Raw genomic sequence first — 10,311 nt, forward strand, 5'->3', positions numbered from 1 at the left:
CGTGCGAGTCCCACCTTGTCCCACGGATCCCAGAGAATTGGAATACTTCGAGATGGTAGGATCCAAGAAACCGAAGACAATAAGAGCCGGTAAGAGATGCCGGATCTAATGGAAGGAAGCACTACTAAGGGTTTAGACCAAAGCTTGCACTTTAGGCGTTTCCACCCGTTCCTATCCACGGGCGGGGAACTCGACTTTATAAGGCATTTGAGAAAACCGCTTCAATGGCTCTTTTTATGAAATTTGACCTCACTTTCCAACCATCGATGGATGGATTGGCCATGCACGTGTCTGGTTAATAAGCTCATCAGAGCAAGGCCCTCGTTCGGAAACACGCACGTTACGGCATGGCAAGGCACACGTTACTTACATAAATAAATAAGGAGGGCACGTATTTGATACAGTAAATAAGGCGTTATAGGCGTATTTTATATAGGCGGATTTGAGACAGTTTGGTATTGTGTACTACTTTCTTTCTCCTTGGCCTTTTCTTATTTCCGGCCGGGCAATTGGACGTTATTTATTGTAGGTAAATACTTCCTTTCTTCGTTAAGTAAGGGTTCCGTAGGGGAACCATAGCCCCTAAGGTCCTTATCTTTACCAGGCCATCCCTTACCTTATTCCTCTTCTACAAAAAGAGCTTGGATGGAATAAAGGTAGGCATACCATTACTTATGATATTCTTCCTCTATTCAAGAAGACTTTGAAGTAAGGTTTCAATTTACTTATTGGGTGGCCCCTCTCAAATAAGTAACTAAAAAAGAGTTCGACAGGCTCACGATGGTGGCCTTAACAGTCGAGCATGCTTACGCATCCTACCAGGCCTCTCCTTAACAGTGGAGCCCCTACGGTCCTTGCACTCGGAAGCGCAAGACCCTCCGGACCTTACCCTTTCTTATTGCCTACAAGAAATCACCCACCTGAAGAACTAGACCTCTTATACTTAGACCATTTACTGAATGAAGCGCTTAGGGAGGTACGGTACAGCTACTCGGGCAGAATAGCACGGCATAGCAGAGCATGAAACAACCTCACCCTTCCCTCTTACTTATGTTTCTCCTAACTACCTGCTACCTAGAGACCTAGACTATACCACCTCCTTCATGAATGCACTTAGTGATTGAGTTGGGACTGCTATTAACCTTTCTCTTATCAGGTCAGAACCACCGGATCAATCAACCTTACTCTTACCTTTACTTTATGTTAGAGTTAGACCGCTTAGTTGTCGGATCGGAGGATTGGAACTTTCCTATGGATTCATGAATTACAGCCAGAACTGATGAGATCAGATCAGATTATGATAAGGGGGTAAACATTTATAACCTTTACTAGGAACCCCCTTTACCTTCCCTTCCTTTATGAAGAAGTCTTCTTGGTACCACTAGGACCTTATGGGTACCACGTATTCTTGGTCCGGCCGAGCCTTGCCGATATACAATGAAGTAATTAGAACCAACTACATTGCTAGAAAGAAATAGACCTATCCACCTTTCAGTGAATGCCTGTTACCCACCTGCATAGTTACCTTCAGACCTAGACCTGTTAACCCTAGACCGCTTGGATTCATGAAGAATCTTAGGAGGGAGGTCAGGTACAGCTATAGACCTGGCATGGGAAGGATGGATGACATGCCTGGATGGATGGATGGTCGATTAGCCGAGAACTGCTCCCTTTGCTCCCCCGATTATGGATGGCACGGCACATATAATAACCTGGCCTATGGGATGGTAAATTCTCTTCTATGAAGGTGGCCTTGTCGATGGTAAATTCTCCTCAAGGATATTCTTTCTTAACTGCCTTAACTGCACTTGATAAGAGATGGTACACCTAGAATGGGGAAACCATGATAAGAGATTAATTCAAGAAGTGGTATAGGTCAGGTGGATAACTATGAGGTTCAGGCATTGTAAGTATATTCCTAGCCAGTGGGTTCAAATTAATAAATCCAATCGTATCCACCTCGGCGGGATAGGTCATAGCATAGTGGTACCCAGAAGAATCTCTAAAGTGTTATTCCAGGCTGATGAATGCAGTTATGTAACGCCCCCGTCCAACAAGACTCTATGAAGCCCGCCCTTTGATTCTTTCCATCGGATCCAATGCTGGTAAGTAAGGCAGGCAGCACTCCATCCACTAAGTTTGGTAAGGCAGTAATAAAGTCAAGGGTAAGGGTTGGTTGATCCGGTGCCATACCGGATCAATCTCTAGCTGTACCTCCGCTGATTAATTAATCAAGATAGGGCAGGTATAATAATGAAGGTGGGTAACTATACAGGTTAAGGCATAAACTGAAAAGCGGGTAGGGGATTCCTAGCAATGGGGTAGGTTCAGCTTACAGAACACTTACTTCATTTATCTCCCGGGTACCAAAAGGTTTTCTCTTTATCTCCGGTTTTCAGGTATAGCCTACCTCTAAGCTAACGTTCTTTTCAAGGTTGGTCGAATCAACTAAAGGTTTGATCGAATCAACTAAAGGTTTGATCGAATCATGAAAGGTTGGCGGCAAGCGGCATCCATCCATAAGGTAGGTGCCGATCGGGGGTTGATGAATGAGAGGAGATGAATGGAGATCAAGATCGAAGCTGGGCTGGATTGCTTGCGGGGGCTCTGCCTAGGAGGAAGCTTCAGGCCAGGAAGAGGATCACGGTCGCTTGGGCAAGAGCATAAGCTATCCGATCTTCGTTCTACCTTCGAGGGTGGCGTAACGTATTGATACAGGAGTAAGTCGAGGAAAGATGAAAGAGAAGATCGAGTAAGGAAAGAGAAGATCGAGTAAGTCGGGAGGGACGTTGGCTGCTGTGTACCGACCACCACGATTAGGAACGAACCAGCGGTGTTCCAACCAAATGGGGAATCTTGTTCAATCCATAGACAGACACCCATCTCCAACTGGGACCACTCGACCGATCTCATCGACTTGTAGATTGGTGCATGCAATGGTAATTCTCATTGGAAGAAGTTGATCGATGAGTCGTTCTCCCCTCCTTCATCCATTGCATTTTTCCCCGTTCAGGAGGAACTGTTTTCGTGATCGAATTACGAGATGGATATACGAACTGTATAGAATCATTCGCTGGAATGGGATAAGTTATTCCTCTATATAATCCCAATGGGATATTCGAATCCACCAAAGATACGATAGGTATTTGTAATCGATCAGCTTCGAGTATGACCGAGGACTCCCTATCTGCATTCATTATTACTACACGATCTGGTTGTTGGCCGGATCCTCCGAAAAAATTGATCTTCCTATTCCTCGAACGTGAAAGACGGATCTTTCTCGGAATCGGAAATAGATGCATACTCGAAGAATTGGTCAAAAAACCCCCGATCCTCCATTGATAATCATTTATACAGCTTCGATCGATTTTCGTAGCCATTTGTTCCACTATATCATCGGATAACGAATTGGTATTTACGGATAATAAAAGGCCTTTTTCACGAATGGGAGATCCTATGGAATGACAAGCGTTTCGTGAACAAATAAGTGTCTTGTCTGGATTGGGAATAGCAATTTCATTTCTGGAACCGTATATATATACTTCGGAATGGTGAGCAGCTACCCGACGGCCCAGATGTGCGTTCGTACTCGGTGATTTTTGAAGAACCAAACTGGGGGGATTGTACATGGTCCTCTTTCGAGCTGGCTCAGGTGGTTAGCTACGTATATATATCTATATATATAGGTATATATCCATTAGTATCAATCTATATATGGATATAGAGTAATATATTAGAATCAATGTATAAATGGATATGCATAAATGGAATTCATGATGCTTTATCACTCGATCGACTAGATATGGAAGGCTGGCTGTTTATCGCTCGCTCATGAGGAAGAACTACCACATTGCCGGCGCTCCTGGCTTTATCAATTAATATATAAGACAGTAAGGAGAAGCAAGCGTAAATGAAGGCAGGCGTAACTTACTATTAGGGCAGGAAGAGAAGTAGGCGTAATGGACAGTATTTTCAATCCATAAATATAGGCAAGGAAATAAGGAAGGTCCGGAGGGTCTTGCGCTTCCGAGTGCAAGGACCGCTACGAGTTGATAAGGTCAATCCTTTGACAATGCATATATTATATATGTCATTATGCATTTTTTCCCTTTTCGACCGAGCCAATAAGAGAAGTGGCTGCTGGTGATTCTTCGCTGCCAATAAATAAGAGAAGTGGGCCAGTAATTCAGTGGCTGCTGGTAAGGATGCGCAAGCAGGCTCGACCACCCTTTAGTTACTTATTTGAGAGGGGCCACCCAATAAGCATCAAGGAAGGATCTACCTGTCTGTCTTAGTGCCATAACACGCTCACTCGCCCCTTACCTACTGCCTACCATAGTCCTGATTACGCTCGTTAGTAATGAACCTGGTTGGCTGGCTTTGGGAGAGCAAGGAAGATGGAAAGAGATAACGGGAAACCTATGAACCCTTATTATATACGTAATTACGTATAATAAAGTCACTAGAGAGATAAGACAAAAAATGTTGCTATTATATATGTCATTATGCATTCATTCTTTATATATTGAATTGCGCTTTCATTCTTTATATATTGAATTGCGCTTTAGCGGACAATGCATAAATTATATACGTAATTACGTCATTCATTATAGCAGTCATTATGCTTTTCTGCCCTTTTCGACCGAGCCAGTAAGAGAAGTGGCTGCTGGTGATTCTTCGCTGCCAATAAATAAGAGAAGTGGGCCAGTAATTCAGTGGCTGCTGGTCATTCATTCCGCCCAGCTCGGCGGGAAAACGGCTCTAATCAGCCCCGGAGCCGAAGTCGAGTGGGAGTTCGGCACTCTCGGGTTTAGAACGCTAGCGACCTTAGCTCCCATAAAACCCCAATCCTCAAGCTAAGGGCCCAATTGATAGGTTCGAGGCTAGAGGTGAAAGGTTTAAGACTAAGGCAGAAGGTTCAAGGTGAGTTTCAAGGTGTGAGATAGGCCCTCCCTTGGTGAATTGACTCATCCTCTGATGAATGAATACAACCAGCATTGCTAGGATATCCCCATTTCTATTTCATGTTAGTACCTGTTACTTACCACCTCTTCGATTTCACAACCTATAGTTACTGCCTGCCTCACACTTGCAATGCCCCTTATAGCATTGGATGATCGGATAAGGGCTTCCAATAGAGCCGTTGGACGAGTGAGTGGGCATACGCGGCACACAGGCTTCAACTTTTAGATTTGAAAGGAGGGAGGCACGAAGTGAGCTGAGCACTTAGATCAGTCGTATTACTTTTCGTAAACCCTTGCTTCTTTATAGACTGGCTGCTCAATTATCTGAACTTAGAGCATTGTTGGACGGGACGGGCGTTCCACAACACTTGATGAAATAGTCTGACTTGGTTGGGTACCACTATTCCTATTTACCGCTACGCCCCTGCCTACTCGCTTTACTTATGTGTTACTCTCCCTTCACCTTTGCTCTTGACCAACCATACTTCCTATCTCAACTTACTGATGCCCCAACCTCTTGCTTCAGCAAAGAATCCTAGTGGGTACAGCAAGCACTTACAACCTTGACTATTTGCCTATTTACCTCTCCATAGCTCTTCTATGCGATTCTCGTTCTTTTATTAGGCCTTTATGGAGGGGAATTGGTTCTACCCTCTTTGCTAAAGCGTAATGAAATATAATAAGAATTTCGTATATCCCGGCGATATGAAGAGTATATGATCTGGGCAGCCTTGAGCAATATATAAACCCCCCAAAATAAAGAAAGCATAATTACATAAAGAATATCTCACGTCCAACCAACCATAATTACATATATAATGAGGTACGTAGTCGCTCGACCATAAGGGTGAGGGTGAGCCAGCCGAACTCTCGACAAATTGCTCCGAAATATATCCGAACAGTAACTCCGAGCTTCTTTATCACGTAACTCCAACAACTCCGAAGGTTACTCCGAACTATATCGCCAAGAAATCTGATGAGATTCGCCGAGCTCTTTTATGATCACTAGCCGGCCAAACTGAAATTACCAGTCCCAATAGGCCACGTGATCACTCTCTATCATCTTTATACGCCCACTTTTTTTACTGAAATTCCCACTTATTTATTGGAAGGCCAGGTTTACTATTGGATCTTTGTCTCTATGTGGGAGGAGGAGCCTTGTATAACGACCATGAATCCGTATAATGATTTGGAGATTGGAGTTGGAACTAGCATTCGTAATTCTATATAAGTGTGTGAACCGGCTGCTAAAGATCCATGCTTGCTCGCATAGATAAGGATAGAGGATGCGAAAGCACGCTCGACCACCGGGAGAGGATTTCTTATGACAGATATCGGGAAAGAGTATCTGTGGGAATATCGGGAAAAGGTGACATAGCCTTAGGTGGTGAGTGACGTAGCCTTACAGAAAGGATATTGGTTGATGAAGTATGGCGTGGCCATCCAGGGGCCGAGCCCAGAGTCCTTAATATCGGTCAGAGTCATTCATATCGGGAAGGAGAGTCTTCTCGTTCACACCCTTACCTTAGCTAAGAGTGAACGTCAGTTAACGTTAGGGAAAGCGAACGTCAGTGAGCGGGGATGCGGGTATTTATAAAGGGGTCCGTTTCAGGCTTACCTCACAAATAAAGGTGCGAAGCCGCTTGTTCCCTCCGGGGGGCAAGGAGTCATTATCCATTCATTATATACGAGCATACGGTATAGAGTCAATCCCCTTCGGGCTGGTAAGGAAAGTAGTCAAGTCAGTTTATGAAGATCTTTTTCTATTTATCTTCTTATGAATATATTCTTATAAAAAGATTATTCTCTTCATCTTCTTATCTCCCATATTCTTATCTTATTCTTATCTTATTCTAAAAATCTTATTCTAAAAATATAACAATATCTTCTTATGAATATCTTCTTATATCAATCTTCTTATCCCCACATCTTATTATAAAAATAGAAGGCAGTAACAGAAGCGTAGGTGGCTAAAGCCCGTCTCTCTTAACCACCCTGAAGGTGCAGCATTCATTACAGCCTTTGGTTCGAAGTGATAGATGGAAGGAAGGCGTAGCCATACATCCATCTGATCCTGTGAGGGGTTGCTATTCTGATCCTACCAGTGAGGGGACTGACTACAGAGCTGACTACTTACTACCCGACCCGACTACGAGCGCTAGCGAGGAGATAGATATTGAGATAGATGGATAAGGAAAGACATCCATTCATTAACGTACGGATGCTAGCAAGCGGTAGCGAGGAGACCAACTAGACCAAACTAACCAGGGTCGACCAAACTAATCGAGCGGTAGCGAGAGTGATTAACACTTAGGCGAGCAGTAGCGAGGATACTCACTTCCCTATCCAGTTAAAGACCTTCGACATCAATACGTGGATTGCTTATCTTATCTTTGACCTCGAACCCCCCGGCAAAGGGAAGTGGGAGTTGACTTATCATAAAGAACCATTACTATTGACCGGCTGCTCCTACTAAGGAACCATCCCTGGAGCTAAGGAAGCGATGGTTATACCCTTCATGGAGTGACCTGCTCTGATGAACCATAGTCATTTCTTATTGATTAATTAGGCATAGTTTAGTTACCTCTGTGGCCTTCCTTGCACTAGGAAGCGCAAGCCCCTCCGGGACCTTGGGTTCACTGCCTCGGATTCATTCATTAGGCATGGTTGTGGCATTGAGTTACCCGCTCTTGAGGATTTCTTCATTAGGCATGGTTGTGGCTCGCTTGCTGGCGTTCTCCTGCGTAAGGAACCATTCTTGCTGGCATGGTAAAGGCTCGCTTGTTCACCCAGTTACCCAGTTGTTCATCCAACGTACGCCAGTCACCCAGTCACTAGTCTAGGTGACGGTAAAGAGGAACGTCTTAGGCACACTAAAGCTGGTTCAGTAACGTACGATCAGTAGATACATACGGTCGCACATCTTAGGCACACGCTGGTCAAGGTAGATAGATACGTGCGATAAGATTCATTCATAAGGCATGGTTGTGGCATTGAGTGACCCGCCTCTATGGATAAGGAAGCCAGTCACCTAGTAACCCAGTCGTTCATCAGACGTGCGAACTGATCCCTGGAGCTAAGGAAGCGTATGGGTAGACTCGACCGATCATATCCCCTATCGGTAAAGGCAGGGCTTATGAAAGGGCTTATCGGAGTAACGAAGTGAGTGGACTTAGTGCGGTCGGTAAGCTAAGGTCTTTGGTAAGCTAGAGACCATCTCCGAAGCGCGGTACCATGAAGCTACGTTACGTTACGCCGCTCCCTAACAGACGAAGAGAAGGAAGGATATTTCTTACCGACCATTATATCCCCTTTGGGCCGATCTAGTGATTTTCTTTCTTCTCCCACAGACACTCTTCTACCGCTCCCACTGAAAGGTTCTCTTCTACTGCACGGGAGCTCTCCAAGCCTGACACCTGGGAGGGGAGTAGGATGAAGAGTGCGCACCCTTGATCCTATGGAGGTCTTTTTAGTGTGCATAAAACTATACTGCACCTGCAGAGGTACTTTTTTTGGCCTTCCACATAGAAACAAGTGGAAAATCACATCCATAGATGTGCGTAAGCTTGCGTTATTACTTGCTCACCCTCCCTTCCCATGGTGCGGTAAGCTTGGGAAGAGGTGCATGATAGGATATATGATTTTGACTTTGATTCCTGAGGTGGTGAATAGAGGATCTCTCGAACTACTATCCCATCAGCTTGCCTTCCCTCCCTAAAAGCAGAGGTGAAAGGATAGATTTGCTCTACTGTTCCTCATTGTGATAGAGTAAGTCCGTAGGGTGTCTATCTATTTTCCTAAGGCGTACGAATAAGCATAAAAGAAAGATGTTCTATTTTCATTACTTATCTCCGAAAAGACTCTTATTATTTGAATTGAGGGGAAGAAGGGGCTAGAGATATATAGATTGATGATATTTCTTTCTTTTCATTGATTGCCCATTTGAGGTGGGGTGGTCCAACGGACAACTGCCAACATATACCTCGAACTCGAACTATCACCTCTTCGCTCATATCCCTACACACTTCACCTTTAGCCCTCATACTTCACCTTTAGCCATCTTCCATCCTTCCTCTCCCATACATCCTATGCCCGAGAGCCATACAGACTATTGCACCCATCGTGAAACAGTTCACACGCCCCCGGTACCCCGACCCCAGCACGAGACCTGACTATCCGAACCCGTGATTCTAGTCATTCATTATATATGTCATTATTGACCGATAAGATGGCGGAGGTTTCAACATCTTTCTCTCCTATTATTTCCATTTGAGGATGCGCAAGCAGGCTCGACCACTATTTACCCACCCAATAAGTAAATTGAAACGTAGTCGCTTGTCCGCATCGGGCAAGGTGGAAGTGATGATAGGCCCAGAGGGATTTATCGCTCACCTTCCCCAAAGAAGTGAGGGCCTCGACCTCGTCTTTCTTCTCTCTCTCTCTAGCTAGGAAATCACTCTCATTATATATTTCATTACGACAGCAAATTAGGCTATTTCTTAGGTCTACACAGGTTCCCCAGCTTGGGCATGTCAAGTAGCCGTAAAACACATGCAAATGGTCTTCAGACGAAATTCCACTCTCGATGCATGCCTCTGGAAAACTACCGCAACATAGGCTGGCATAGGCTGGCTTATGAGATTGCTATTGAGTCATGCCATAATGACATATATAAGACACTACGATCTGACAAAGAGAGGATGCGTTAGCAGGCTCGACCAACGGGAGAGGACATCATGACTAATCGAATCATGCTCACAGTAGTATGGGGCCTTTGCTTCCTTCCCTCCTAGGCCCTTTTCCCACTCCTGGAAATGGCCTCCCTACTCCCTGAGCCCAGCAGAACCAGCCTACTCTTGGACTGATCTAACCTAGGGAGGATGCGTAAGCGGTAAGGCCGCCATCATTGAAACTTGTCCGTGATTCCATTCATTATATACATAATTACGCAATCTAATTTGAGGCCCGGTAGGACCCGTTAGGGGGCTCACTATTCATATGGTGAGGGTGAGCCTGCCGAACTCTCGACTATAAGGCCGCCATCAAAATCTAACCTCCGCCTCCTGAAAATGCAAGAAGAGGAGAGAAAGATGTGAAAATCTCTGCCAAGGTGAAAAGGGCACATAAAGCACCTGGATTTGAACCAGGATTTCCCACCCTGATGAGGGGGCTGTCTTTCCATTGAGACGATGCCTTAATCGGTAGACCCTCAGGGGGGTACTTATAGGCAACTTAAGTATAGGACTTAAGAGAAAGGAAATGACCACCTCTCTGATCAAGACTTGACGTGCCCAGGTCAGGTAAAGTCTTGATCTCACCAAAGAATTCAGAGAAAGAACCGGTCTGG

At 44.8% G+C, this 10,311-nt stretch overlaps 1 protein-coding gene across 1 annotated transcript; it reads right to left on the minus strand.

Moving 5' to 3' along the window:
* Positions 1 to 1,445: 1,445 nt before the first annotated feature.
* On the minus strand, positions 1,446 to 4,582 carry LOC149168221 (small ribosomal subunit protein uS2m-like). The gene has a single exon (XM_089426912.1). The coding sequence runs from the start codon at positions 3,627 to 3,629 to the stop codon at positions 2,910 to 2,912; it is 720 nt and encodes a 239-aa protein (XP_089283038.1). The 5' UTR covers positions 3,630 to 4,582; the 3' UTR covers positions 1,446 to 2,909.
* Positions 4,583 to 10,311: the final 5,729 nt, after the last annotated feature.

This window comes from Pinus tabuliformis, chromosome 4_2 (genome assembly GCF_031772625.1).
Source record: "Pinus tabuliformis cultivar Carrire ecotype Pingquan chromosome 4_2, CPIR1, whole genome shotgun sequence".
Classification (NCBI taxonomy): domain Eukaryota; kingdom Viridiplantae; phylum Streptophyta; class Pinopsida; order Pinales; family Pinaceae; genus Pinus; species Pinus tabuliformis.